The sequence below is a fragment of the Phocoena sinus genome, chromosome 17, assembly GCF_008692025.1.
Source record: "Phocoena sinus isolate mPhoSin1 chromosome 17, mPhoSin1.pri, whole genome shotgun sequence".
In the NCBI taxonomy this organism is placed as follows: Eukaryota; Metazoa; Chordata; class Mammalia; order Artiodactyla; family Phocoenidae; genus Phocoena; species Phocoena sinus.
Window position 1 is genome coordinate 47666360 of NC_045779.1, and position 14692 is coordinate 47681051.

The following is a 14692-nucleotide window of genomic DNA, read 5'->3' on the forward strand; positions in this document are numbered from 1 at the left end:
CATCGGATGAATGGTTAAAGAAGATGTGGCACATATATACAATGGAATATTACTCAGCCATAAAAAGAAACGAAATTGAGCTATTTGTAATGAGGTGGATAGACCTAGAGTCTGTCATACAGAGTGAAGTAAGTCAGAAAGAGACAAATACCGTATGCTAACACATATATATGGAATTTAAGAAAAAAATAATGTCATGAAGAACCTAGGGGTAAGACAGGAATAAAGACACAGACCTACTAGAGAATGGACTTGAGGATATGGGGGGGGGAAGGGTAAGTTGTGACAAAGCGAGAGAGAGGCATGGACATATATACACTACCAAACGTAAGGTAGATAGCTAGTGGGAAGCAGCCGCATAGCACAGGGAGATCAGCTCAGTGCTTTGTGACCACCTAGAGGGGTGGGATAGGGAGGGTGGGATGGAGGGAGACGCAAGAGGGAAGAGATATGGGAACAAATGTATATGTATAACTGATTCACTTTGTTACAAAGCAGAAACTAACACACCATTGTAAAACCATTATACTCCAATAAAGATGTCAAAAAAAAGTATAAATAAATAAGACAGAGAATGAATTTTAACCTCATCTAGGTATGGAAAACATGGAAATAATAACACATGCCTTTTCTAGACCACACTTCCAGATTACAAAGATGAGTGAGAAAGGAAAGTTAACTTGGGCAAATAAATATGTTTAGAGTCTCCTAAAAAAAAAAAAAAAAAAAAAGACAGTCTAAGCAAAGAGAAAGAAAATAGAAGTCATCTGGGATGCTTAGAATTAGGGTAGAGGTAGCAGGGGGTGGAGAGGACAATTGGTAGAAGGTAGGGCTGTAGAGATGTTTTGAAGTTCCTTGCATGTAAATTAACTGTTGAAATGTCATCCAATAAGTAATGCTGAAAATTAAAGGATTTTAGAGAGGAAAGTAGCATGAACAGACCCTGGTGTTTGAAAGGCAACTCTGGTCTTAGAGTGTGGGATAGATTGTAGCAAGCCAGAGAGTGGAGGCACGGGCACCAGCTGTGAGACGACTGCAATGGTCCAAACAAGACATGGGCCTCAAAGTAGAATGGTGGACATGATGGTGGAAGTAAGGAGGCATTTTGGAAATAAAATTGACAAGACCTGGTAAAATATTAGAGCTAGAAGTGAGGGGTATGTGTAAGGGATTCTGTGGTGTGAGATGTGATTAATGTGCCATTGAAGGGAGGGGTTCTGAGAGATGGGTGAGAATGGCATGACAATGGGGACCTCAGGTCTTACCAGGCACATCTCCACTACTGATCTTTACAACTACACCTGTCAGCTGGCTGGACAGGCTAACATATGAAGCCATTTGATTCTTCTCCATCCTCAGGTAGAAATTTTTAAATCATGAAATTTAAAAAAAATCTCTTTCCATATTTTGGATTATTATTTATGTAACCTCATACAGCAGTTTTTAAAACATAATATCCAAAAGTTCTTTAAAAGGGGTATCTACATTTTTATATGAAAAGGAGGTATGAACGTAATATAAATTCTTGATGTCCTTTCAATCATTCCAAGTATTTATATCAGTGACACATGAGGAACTAGGATTCAAAAACATGGAAATCAAGTAGAAGTGCTATTACATTTCAAAGATTTCAAGAATAATCCTCTAGGTACCCAATCTAAATTTATACCCTAATGTCTGCATAACGGTGCAAAGCATCCTCTAAACCATGCAGAGAAGAAAGTTGTTTTTCATTATTATCTTGGGGGATGGCATGGTGGTGGTGATACTGTTGTATTCCCAGTTTCCACTCTAGTGAAAACAATCAAAAAACTTCTCTATGAAGGCTTTTGCCACTCTGGTCCTAAAATGGGCCAGATTCCGGCTGAAAAATCAGGCAAAACAGACTGAGTCCTGTAAAACTCACCACGCCTTTTTCCCATATTACTGACATCCGGTCCTCAACACCATTCACTCCATTGGGAATCTTAGTAAAATCATCCTTCCCAAGAGCTTTCTGGCAGGTGTTGAAAGTGCAGTGGTCAGACCCTGTTATGGTTAGATCACCACTGTAAAAGAGAAACACACAAGAGCAATAGGGGTGAGTAGATAGAATATGTCAGGAGGAAGCTACCATAACCTTCCCTGGTCTCTGGACCCCATTCTCAACTGACAGTCAGAAAACTGCAATGGAGAATGGGCAGCTTTTTCAAGTACATATTTCACCCATGCCTGTCTCTATTCCAGGAAACACTTTGGGAGAATAATACTCTTACATGAAGCATGATGAAGGATCGTGCTTGGGTCAGAAAAAGTGGGTTCTAGGCTCCATCACCTACTGGCTATGTGACTATGAGTTTGTTCAATGCTCAGTTTCTCATCTAGAAATTGGTAATTATATATACTTGATGACAATTATTCAGGGTCACTGGCAATAACATAAGTGAAAATTTCTTGTGAGTACAGAATTACACAAAGGTGAACCAGGGTGATCCACATGAACAGAGGCAGCCCCTGGCCACATGGCAATGTTGATGAGCAGAGGTGGGACACTGGCTGAGGATGTTGAGGTCACGAGCAACAGGAATTGTGCTTTGACCTGTGAGTCACCTCGAGGATGTAGAAGGCTGAAGGAGGCAGGAGCCTGAAAGGAAATGGCAAGTGAACTCTTGGACAGTCTGTGGTGAAAAACTCTTTGTTAACTTGGATCTGAGTATCCATGAGTGGGGAATGTCTGAACGTCCATGAATGGTGTATTTCTCAAGAAAAAATGATCAAAATGTCTCCCAAAACAGCATCTGAAAATAGTTTGGATGGCCTTTCATGGGGATAACCTGCTCAGAGGGTAGGATTTTGCCTTTCACCTCTCCAGTGGCTCTGCCCTAGACATCATCTCTTGTATCTATACAACAAGCACATCTGGTTCCTGGGTTATATCAGCATAGAAAAATATTCAAGACTATTCTGTATGATAAAAATAGGGCATATTGAAGAGACCTGGTCCTAAGCAGCAAGAGATAGAAAAGACAATGAAAAAATCAGAGCAGAGGAAAATTTCAGTACAAATGATCTGATTTCTCTGTGGCCAGGAGAGATTTTATACCACATCATAACACAATTAAGCCAATGCTTTTGGGTCTCCAGACGAAGGATTCCCCAGGGCCTGTGAGGTCAAGTAGGACAGAAGACTGGGAGGTCAATGGAAGGTCCAGATGGTAGGACAAGATCTCCTACACTCAAAACACTCAAGATTTGGGACCAGCAAAACACCTTACAACCATCTACTAAACTATTACTTAGCCAATAGATTCATGAGGAAGTCAGGCGTTGAAGGGTCCGGTCGTAGGGGTGGACCCATAACGTGATGGGCTGCATGGGGCCATTCTCTATTCCAGTAGTGAGTGCCATCTGTGCCGAGACCTGCTGCGATGGGTTCTCCATAGACCACCTTCCCTGGAAAGTTCAAAGGGAAGCGTTCAGCACCTCAATTTGCTCTTAAGAGAGCTATTTGACAAACACATAAATATTAGTCTTCTCTGTCCTACCTAAACTACAATTTACCTCTCTGATCAGGACTGAAAAGTAAAATCTACTGTTTACCGAGCCTTTCCTACGCTCCAGTCAGTGGGCACGGCATGCTGTGGTAGATGACTGTACCCACTCGCTGATATTAGGCTTGGCCTCATGGCTTCCTTGGGCCAATTATATATGAATAGAAATAACATGTGCTGCTTCCAAGCAGAACCTGTTAGAGCCACAACGAGTTCTCCCTCTGTCATGAGACCAGTAGAAGCTGCTTCTTCAGGTGTGTCTCAGAATGAAGAGACTCTAGAGCAGAGGCAGAGCCAACCGATGATGGATATGAGTGTGAATAAGACGTAAATCTCTGCCATTGTAAGCCACTGATATTTTCGGTTAATTTGTCCCTGTAGCATAACCTAGCAAAAGCTGGCTGAAATATGTGCCATTCTAATGGAATCTTCTCGAAAACCCTATCTGGGAAAAGCTATTATTATCTCCATTAAAGTGTGAGTCCTGGGCAAATATCTAGAGAAAACTATAATTCAAAAAGATACATGCACCCCGATGTTCACTGCAGCACTATTTACAATAGCAACCTAAATGGAAGCAACCTAAATGTCCATCAACAGGTGAATGGATAAAGAGGATGTGGTACATATATACAATGGAATATTACTCAGCCATAAAAAGAAATGAAATTGAGTTATTTGTAGTGAGGTGGATGGACCTAGAGACTATCATATACTAAGTGAAGCCAGACAGAGAAAGAGAAATATCACATGATATCACTTATATGTGGAATCTAAAAAACAATGATACAAATGAACTTATTTACAAAACAGAAATAGACCCACAGGCATAGGAAACAAACTTATGGTTACCAAAGGGGAAGGGAGGGAGGGATAAATTAGGAGTTTGGGATTAACAAATACACACTACTATATGTAAAATAGATAAACAACGAGGACCTACTATATAGCACAGGGAACTATATTTAATATTTTGTAATAATCTGTAAGGGAAAAGAATCTGAAAAAGAATATATATATATATATATATATATATATATGTATATATGTGTATAACTGAATCACTTTGCGGTACACCTGAAACTAACACAGCATTATAAATCAACTATATTTCAATAAAATAAATAAATAAAGATAAAACTTTTATAAAAGATGAGGTTAAGGCTTATAGGATTAAGTAACTTTTGTACAGTTAAATTACACGCACTCAGCATAGACGGGGTGGAGAAGGTAGGGTCTGAATCCAGGCATTTTGACTTGAGTGGTCCTAACCTCTACACTATACTATCCTGATGACAATGATCTTATGGTCATACAGAGTCCAACCACACTATATCTCTGCTGCGAGTAGACTGATCATCTTTGCACACCCTTAAGGCATAAACCTCCTCTAAAAACTTATGTTAAATAAAGTAACACTCAGTTAATAAAAGTGTAGCCAGAACTGCACATTTATAAAATCATGCAAATGAGGCCATCAAAAGCACACGGTGTTCGAAAAGTTAATAGCTTGTAGTGAATGTGAATTTAAAATCAGGAGCCTATCTCTGATTAGCATTTGTCAGCATAATAGATTCTTTGGCATCCACCTGCTCATATCCAAGCAGTCATGAAGGAGAGTGCACAGAGAGGAGAAGCTGGCATCCCAATTACTTCACTCTGGTTAACCAGATGCCACAGACTTGAGTTAAAATCCTGATATACAACTGAAATGCACTGATTTCCTCAGAGTCCTGACAGTGGATGGCCACCAGCTGCCTAAGTCATACGGAATTGGAACGTAGCACCCTATTACCTCACAGATCATTTCTCCCCCAAATGAGCCATCTTCCTCCAGTGAGCCTAGGGATTTGAAAAACCCTGAAAGCAAGGCTGCTGGAAGCCTAACCAACTTTGCCTCTTATGTAACCTAGCGTCGAACTATTGTTAACGAAAGTTATCCTCCAAGAAGTCAGCCACGGCTAATATCCTTCACTTTCATGATGTACACACACTAGATGAATACCACCCCGTTTCTTACTGTCCTATTCCCAGAAAAGAGGAAATGCCGTTAGTGTCTCCTTCTGGTGTACCGAACAAGAAGCAATTACTTTTAACATGAACTAAGAGGTAATGCACTATTTACTGGAGAGATAACAGGACGGGCATGGTATTTTACCTGCAGGTACAAAGAGACCTTCCTATTCCAAGGGAACTTCTTACGGATGCTTGGACAATTAAAAACTCAGATTCTTGATCTGCAATCACTTTACAAGTTGCCAACTCAGGATTTTTCCTGGTACTTCATTAGAGAGGAAAGAGTCTTATCACATGTTCTGTTCAATCATCTGGCCCATCAAGGTGGTATGGGAAAACAGTTCCAAAACTTCTACAATTTTAATAGCTCTCAGGAAAAATTAAAAGTGTCAGCATCTACCAGGAGTGTGCCAGGACTGTTTTGAAACCAGATGACAGGTAATTTCCTTGGAAGGGTTTAGCACCTTTACAATATGACGTGCCACTTTTTTGGTATATACAACAAGATCTTCGTTAACAGGGTTATTTTCAACTGTCTCCCCATTAATTTATCTGTAAGTACTTAAAAAAATGAAAAAATAAAAAAGTAAAAATTCCTAACTATTCTTCCCTGTATTTCAGAATGGTTCTAAGACATTTTTCAAAGGACTAAACAGCATGCAAACTGTAAAAAGAAAACAAGGGGCCTGGATAATACATAAAATGAAGAATCAAACTAGATTAATTCAGCATAACGGTGGGTTCTGTTAGATTTGGGCCAGAAACAAAGTAGTAATAAACATATCTAATGTATGTATAGCACTCTAGAGTTTGCAAATACAGCTTGAAGGTCATATATCTTACTTGACCTTCATGGCAACCCAAACACTGGTTTGACAGACAAAGAAACGGACACTCAATAAGACTAATTTGTCTATGACACAGGGGTAGTGAGTGGTACATTAGAATTAGAATCCTAGTATACTGATAACATACCATACATATGCAGTATGTTAGTAGGAAAAGTATCATTTTCATTTCCTGGTAAAGAGCATGTCTTTTTAAAAGTCAACCATAAGATCTGTGGACATGGTTAAGCAATTTTCCAATTTCACTTACTGGTTTGATTTACTACATTTAACAGGTTAGTAATGAAAAGTCCTAGATCTGTCCTAGTCTGATACTCTCCTGATTACATTCGAGACCAGACGATTTCAGCAACTCTTGGCAGATAGTACATATCCATCATTAATATCCTCCCACTGTCTCAGCCAGTTTCACATTATGTTGTATCCTGTCTCCCCATACGTGTTCTCTCCTTCTTTCTCCATCATTTAGCTCAAAACCAAAAAAAAACCTTCAGTTATGATGCAATCTCCCAGTTAAAGGAGTTCTGCTCTCTGAGAGATTGTTACGATTTCCAAATAGTGAAACATGTCCAACCAACCAAAACTACCCCCCATCCCTGACCAGACAGCCCACTGTTTATTAGATGAAAGTGATAGAGCAGATGTTAACATCTTGTCTGAATTTGGGAGCAGCATTTAATTAAGTCATGGGATCTTTTAGAAAAGGTTGAAAGATGCAGAGAAGCTGGCATAGGTGCCCCGGAGTGGAAGCACCGGCTGCCAAACAGACTTTTATAAAAATAATTTCTCCCGGCTAGAAGGAAAAAGTAGAACCTTCCCGGGCTTTGTCTGGATTCAAAATATTACACTTACAACGAAAGAAAATAATTGAGAAGGAAAATACGCAGAAGCAGCATAATAAAGTAGATCACACAGATTCAGGTTCAAATCCTGATTTTGCTTTTAGTTGGTGACCTTGTGCACGATGGGTCATTGCTCTTGGTCTCAGTTTTTCTCATCTATGAAATGGGATCATAACGTCCCTCTAGTGTGGCAATTTTGTGAGGATCAAACAACTTAACATATACGAGAATATCTAGCATCTTCCTGGGATCCTGGAGTCACTTCATGTTATGAGCTGAATTGTGTCCCTTGTCAAAATTCACATGTTAAAGTCCTAACCCCCAGGATCTCAGAATGTGATTGTATTTGGAGATAGGGCGCTTTAAAGAGGTAATTAGGTTAAAATAAGGTCATTAGAAGTGAGCCCTCATTCAATACAACTGGGGTCCTTATAAGGAGAGGAAATCTGGACACACACACACACACACAGAGGGAAGACAATGTGAAGACACAAGGAGGAGACAGCCCTTCCAAGCCAAGGAGAGAGGTCTGGAGCGCACGCATCCTTCCTTCAGTGCCCACAGGTAAACCAATGTTGCCAACACTTAGGTCTTGAACTTCTATCCTCCAGGACTGTGAGAAAATTAATTTCCGTTGTTTTAAGCCACCCAGTCTGTGGTACTTTGTTAGAGCAGCAAACAAACACATTCTACAAATGTTAGTTTCCTTATGGTTACACAATTCTTCTTCTTCTTTTTTTTAATCTTTTAAAATGGGCAGTCTTGAACTGCTTTGCAGTTGGACATAAGGTAAATCATCTTGTTCTAAATTTAAAGGACAAGGGATGTTCGGATGTTCATGCACAAGAAAGAAAAAGGAAGCCTGAGATTCCAATCCATCTTAACTCGGGCACACTTCAACCCTTTCTTAGGAAAAGTACTGGTTGCCAAGCATCAGCTCATCGTACTTGTGTGAGATTTGGTTTTCTCTATTCAGCACCAACAAGCAGGGGGCAGTGTGACCACATGGGCAGAGAGTGGCCTCTGTGTGGCCCTTTCTCCCTGTTAGTCCCCAAATACAAGAGAAATACGCTGGAGGGGCGGGGGGCAGAGTTTAAATAAAATGGAAAATAGGACATCTAAACCTCCCTGTAAGAGAAGTTTATATTTTACAGCAATAAGCCTGGAAAATAAAGCTTTCTACAACATGGAAAACCAAAACCAAAGCAAAGCAAAGCAAACAAAAAACCCCCAACCATCATGTAGCCCAGTTCACTGGAAGCTACCTGAGAACCAAAGTTATCTTAATCATTTTTGCAAATCCAATGCCAAAAGCACAGTGCCAAGCACATATTAGGTGTCCAATAACTTGGTTTTTTATGAAAAGCATAAAGAAAACATTTTATTAATAAGTTCAAGTGAGAGTCAAATTTATACCCTAAAGACACGAATATGGATGTAAAATAGAATGAGTTTTATTAAGGTAAATTAAAACAAGTTAAACAGGGAACTAAAAAACAGTATTGAAAATTTCAGTCATTAATTGGTAAACAAATTTATTATAACAGATATACACCAAAGAGGGCAGCAAGTAAGTTGCTGGGAGAAACTGCCACCATTCTAAGCAAAGCACCAGAAAAAAAATGAATCCACGTGCATGCAAGTTTTACTGGGAGGTGGGAAGGAGAGGTGAACAATATGTCTTTTTAAACACTATTAATTCCACATGTCAATACACGGCAGAAAAGGAACGTCGATACCCAAAGCTATTCAAACCAAAGTAAAAAGTACCTCTGTCACTGAAACAAATGACATATATGGACACATATACTATCTGCACAAAGACTAGAGTACAGTGAGTAAGAGAGGTCTAAGAGTGGTAGGTGGGAACTTCTATATGAGATACAATTTCAGCTGGTTGGTCCAACTTTATACTGGGGGTATGGAGCAAGGGAGGGGGGATTCTGCTTCTGGAAGAAAAGGATAACACTCTAGGGACAGCCTTCTGATTCTCTTGCCTCATTTTTGCAAAAGTGGCTTCTCACAGTAAAGATGGGAACTAACCTAGTTATCCAACTTAGATTAACTGAGACTTGAAATAAGCATGAAATTGAAATTCCTTGCTAACGGTCAAAGGCAACTCAGCTTTCCATGGCTTGCATGTGAAAGCTTTCTTCTTTTCCCTGTAACCTGCTTTTCACTTTTTATTGCAGGTGCTGAACGCTAAAATGAAATATCATGGTTAGGGAAACCGCAGGCTTTGAAAGAAAGCTGATGGACTGAAAATGCATTCCCGTCTCTGGCTTTCCAGTTCACATCAAACCCCGGTGAAGATGTACAACAGATGAACAAAATCCAAAACGGTGCTGAGAATTAAAGAGGAACCATGGCCGACCAGAGGTTATGATAGATTGTAGGAAGACAGAAAGCAGATGGGATGGCAACGCTTATTAAGGAAAGTAGAGGCAGCTACAGCTTGAACTCAAACGAGCAGAAGGGTCATGACAGACATTCCTCCTACTGCAGGGAAGGAGATGAGTTGGGGCAGTTAGCCCTCATCCCGCCCTCTGCCTGGGGAATAAAGCTTTCTAAGGTGGTGCTGATGCTACAGAGTGAAGCTCACCTGAAAACCGAAGCTCACCAGTAACCATGCCCCATTTACATTCACAAAGTTCACAGTCTCACTGTTGGTGCTCTCATTTGGGGGCGGGGCCTACTCACCAGCAGAGGGGGATCCACACCAGCTCCCTACTCTAATCACCTGAACTGTCCAGTCATGAATACAGACAGCCCAAGATCACCAGACAGAAACAAGAAAAAGAAAAAACAAGCAACATAAAAAGAAGGGCCAAGATGTTTAAAAAAAAAAACTGAAAAATTGACTCAGCAAGAAACAAGATGATCCAGAAAACAGAATTTAAAAAAAAAAATCTCTGTTAGTATTCTAATGAGGTCAAAAAGATCTCATCCATTGAAGGAAAAGTGTTTTCTTGGAAATAAATATATGATTACCAAAATGAAAGTTTATTAGAAGGAAAGAAGAAGTAAACAAAATCCTTTCCTAAAATATAGAGCAAAAATCAGGTTTTTTTAAAGGTGAAAGTAGTTAAAGGACATGGAGGCTTAGTTCAAGAGGTCTTCTAGTGGAGTTCCAAGAGAGGAACAGAGAAAATTAATATGAAGGAAATAATAGAAGAAAAATGTTCAGAATCAAAGAGCCTTCAGATTAAACAGACATCTGAACATGAAGGTGAATTTTTAAAATCCTACCGCTAAACATAGTCTTAATATAAATTCTGGAGGTCTAAAATGAAGAGAAAATATAAAAATCTTCCAGATGGTGAAAAGAGTGACAAAAGGACATGAATTTTATTGGCATTTGTCTATGTATCAGTAACACTAGACGCCAGAAGGGAATGAAATGGTGCCCTTATAATTCACAAGGAAATAATTCTGAACCTAGAATTCTATGTCCGTTCAAGTTGCAAACAAGCTTGAGGACAAAGAATCAGAAAATTTACCTTCTAACACTCTTCCTTTAAAACTCACATGAGAGGGACTTCCCTGGTGGCCCAGTGGTTAAGAATCTGCCTTCCAAGGCAGGGGACACAGGGAACTAAGATCCCACATGCTGCAGGGCAACTAAGCCCGAGCACTCTGGAGCCCGTGTGCCACAGCAACTAAGACCCGATGCAGTGAAATAACTAAGTAAATAAATGTTTTTTTAAAAAATCACATGAGAATCTTCACAGTAATTCAAGAAAAGGGGAGAGATGGGAACCAAGAAACAGTATATCCAACCTAGGATTCTGTGAAAAGAAATCCAAGGATGCCATCTCTACAGCTTGGAAAGTATTAAAATAAAGCAGAAAGCCAAAAGATTCTCCTCCTAAAAAAATATCTCTGCAAGAAGAGCTGATTCATTTCAACAGAAGCTGATTCCATTCAATAGAAGGTATGAGGTAGAAGCTGGAAAGTCTTCATGATATAGTAAAGGAGGTGTACATGTTTCTTTTCTGAACCTATATTAAAAAGAGCTAATTGGAAAAATTCCAAGCCAAAAAAAAGACAAGACAATTATGGTCTAAATATGTAGCAAACTAAAATAAGGCATGCCGTTAATCTTATGGGAGTGTAGGAAAGGAAACCCACTTCACCTTGACACCTGGCCTCTCCAAGAGTTAAATGACATTAGCTTTCACTCTCAAGTTAAGTGATATAAATTCCTCTGAGTTTCTCTTCTCCTGAATTGTTTCTACCAAGAAGAATATTTCCACAATCTTACTTTATAACAGTTCTAAATTTTAGACCTATAGACAAAGCTTGGAAGACCTGATTCTAGTCCTGGAGCCAACTGAAAACGCTGTAACTCCTGTCCATGTAAAGATAATAATACAGCTGAAAGAAGTCAGGAGAGGGAAGAGAGGGTGATGCTGGGCCTCTCAATTCCTTTTCAGCCTAGTAGAGAATAAAGAGATACCACACACAAAAAATAGCCAAAACACATACATTTAAGTAATATTACCTGAAGTGAACATTTACTACTAACAAAACTCAGGAGGTGAGAGGTAAGATTTATGTAGGCTAGACTGTTCCTTTTTCATCACTCAGAGTCAAGTGATACTGTCAAAAATTTATAGGTCACTACTTACAAATTTATGGTTTAGAAATTTGAAGGAAACCACCAAAAAAATAGACATGGTTAAAAATTGCTAGTTCCAAGGACTGAGCTGAGAGAGACAGAAGATGTTTACTCTTCACTTAATACATTCTTGATCATTTCCATTTCTGGAATGTTTTCTTCTTTTAACAATGATTAAAAAAATAACAAAATGATGGCAATATTTTAAATAAATTTGTTAAAAATGTAAGGCCAATAAACAAAACCAATTAAATATAAACTTGGTATCTGCATTTCCCAACTCTGTAAACTGATTTCTTCTGGAACAGAGTGGAGGGTAATAAAAAATGTGGGCTTTGGAGTTGGATAGACTTGAATTTCAGGTTTAGGACGTACTAGTAAAGTGATCTTGGGCTTAATTTACCAAACTTTCCCAAGCCTCAATTTCATCTGTCACAAAACAGTGATAAAATTTAGCTTGAAGCATTGTTATGACAATTAAAAAAATATTGTATATTACAATGCAGTGATCAGATAATATATAATAAAACTTGAAATGATATAAAAGATATATTAAAATATGTGCCAAGCACATATTAAGCACTCAGCAAAGTTAGTTGTTATAATCATTAACCCCTCAGGTCGCTATCTTTGGGGTATATAGTTGGCAATTCAACTATAAAATCCAAGGTAATAAGAGCATTGAATTGCTAGGCAACTACAATAGAGACAATTACTAATTGGGTATCTTTTGTGCCTCCTTGGGCAGTGAGTCTCAAATTCAATACGCATAGGAATCACCTGGGGTTCTAGTTATAAGGGGACATTCTGATTCAGTGCATCTGGGATGGGGTCCAAGGACCTGCATTGCTAACGAGCTCTCACGGGATGTCAGCACTGTGTTCCAGGGACCACACTCTGAGTGGCAAGGCCCTAGATGATGGAATGGGCTGGCAAAGGTATTTCCAGATGTTCATATTACAGATCTATAAGGCTGAATTTTTTCTTCTTTAAACAAGATAACAATGAATCGATGTATCTTGCTCTTTTATGTTCAGGAATTACATTAGATAATAAATGCATACATGGGACTTCCTTGGTGGAGCAATGGTTAAGAATCCACCTGCCGATGCAGGGGACACAGGTTCGATCCCTGGTCTGGGAAGATCCCACATGCCACGGAGAAACTAAGCCTGTGTGCCACAACTATTGAGCCTGTGCTCTAGAGCCCACAAGCCACAATTACTGAAGCCCACACTCCCTAGGGCCTGCATGCCACAGCTGCTGAGCCGGTGTGCTGCAACTACTGAAGCCCCTGTGCCTAGAGCCCGTGCGCCACAACGAGAAGCCACCACAATGAGAAGCCCGCGCACCGCAACGAAGACCCAATGCAGCCAAAATAAATAAATAAATAATAAATTTTAAGAATAACTTAAAAAAAAATGCGTACAGAGTAATCTTCTGTAAAAGCTCAGTGTGTCCACCAGCTCTTGTCACTCTGTACTCCCCATGGACCTGCCCTTGGATTGGCTGATGCAGTCACCATGTGAATGGATTGACACTGCTTGACCACCTGTGAGAGGTCACATGCCAGTGATGGAACAATCTCTCGTGCTAATTTATTCTGGACCTCTGCTGCCTCTGATGATTGCACGTTAGAGTATTTTCACAAGTGTTATTACAGTAAATCTGACTCAACTAGAGCATCTGGGCTGACGTTTTAAGTATTTCATGTTTACAACCCCTTTGCAAAGGGATTTAACAACGTCCAAAAAGTAGATATGCACTTGCCCTTTGAACCATTTCCAGGTTCTCATTTCTAGGACTCTTCCCTGAGGCTACGCTTTTGTGAGAGACAGAATAATGGCGCCCCAAAGATGTCCCCATAACCTGTGAATATGTTAACCCTACTTGGCAGAAGGGACTTCACCAATGTGAGTAAATTAAGGATCTTGAGATAGGGAGATTATCCTGAATTAATTAGGTGGGTTCAATGTCATCCAAGGACCCTTAAAGTAGAAGAGAGATCAGGATAATGCAATGTTCTCCATCTACCATTGCTGGCTGTGAAAATGGAGGAAGGGAGACAGGAAGCAAGGAATGTAGGTGGTCTCTAGAAGCTAGAGAAGGCAAGGAAGGGCATACCCCCTAGAGTCTCCAGAAGGAACACAGCTCTGCTAACACCTTGGTTTCAGCCCAGTGTGACCGACTGCAGACTTCCGACCTCCAGAGCTGTAAGATAATAAATTTGTGTTGCTTTAAGCCATTAGGTTTGCTGTAATTTGTTACAGCAGTAATAGGAGACTAATACACCTTCCACAAATATGAAATAGCATAGGCAAAGGACATCACTGTGGTTCTATTTGTAACAGCTAAAGACTGGAAACGACCCAAATATCCATAATTAGAGACTAGTTGAACAAATACAGTGGCATCCTCTGCACCTGTAAACAAGAATGAGGAAGCTCTCTATACCTAATGTGAGCTGACCTTTAGGACATATTTTCAAGTAGGAAAAAACAAGATACAGCACACTACGGATTTTACCTTTCAAGTAGGAAAGAAAGAGAAATAAGAATATACATATGTTCCTTTTTCATAAAGAGAAACACTACAGGGTAGGCCAGAAATAAATTAATAAAAATAATTACTTATGGGTATGTGATGAAGAAGCTAGGGAAGGAAGCAAGATATCTCTGAGAATATATCTTTTATTTTTTTATTTTATTTTGTTTTTGAGAATATATCTTTTAGTATATTACTTTGACTTTTGGGCCAGGTAAGTGTTTTCCATATTCAAAATAAAAAATTATATTTAAAAATAATTTAAATTAAAATATTCATATTTAATTTTAA

General features: G+C 39.3%; 1 protein-coding gene across 3 annotated transcripts in view; it reads right to left on the minus strand.

Moving 5' to 3' along the window:
- The window catches only part of DPYS (dihydropyrimidinase), a 97011-nt gene that overhangs the window by 59372 nt on the left and 22947 nt on the right, over positions 1-14692 (minus strand). For all 3 annotated transcript variants that reach the window (XR_004346482.1, XM_032610222.1, XM_032610223.1), the window contains exons 5-6: positions 3276-3432; positions 1907-2048 (exon numbers count right to left, since the gene is read on the minus strand). Coding sequence is in view for 2 of the 3 variants with exons in the window: in XM_032610222.1 (XP_032466113.1) it covers positions 1907-2048; positions 3276-3432 (299 nt within the window). In the remaining variant the exon portion in view is untranslated. The remainder of the gene's footprint in view (positions 1-1906; positions 2049-3275; positions 3433-14692) is intronic.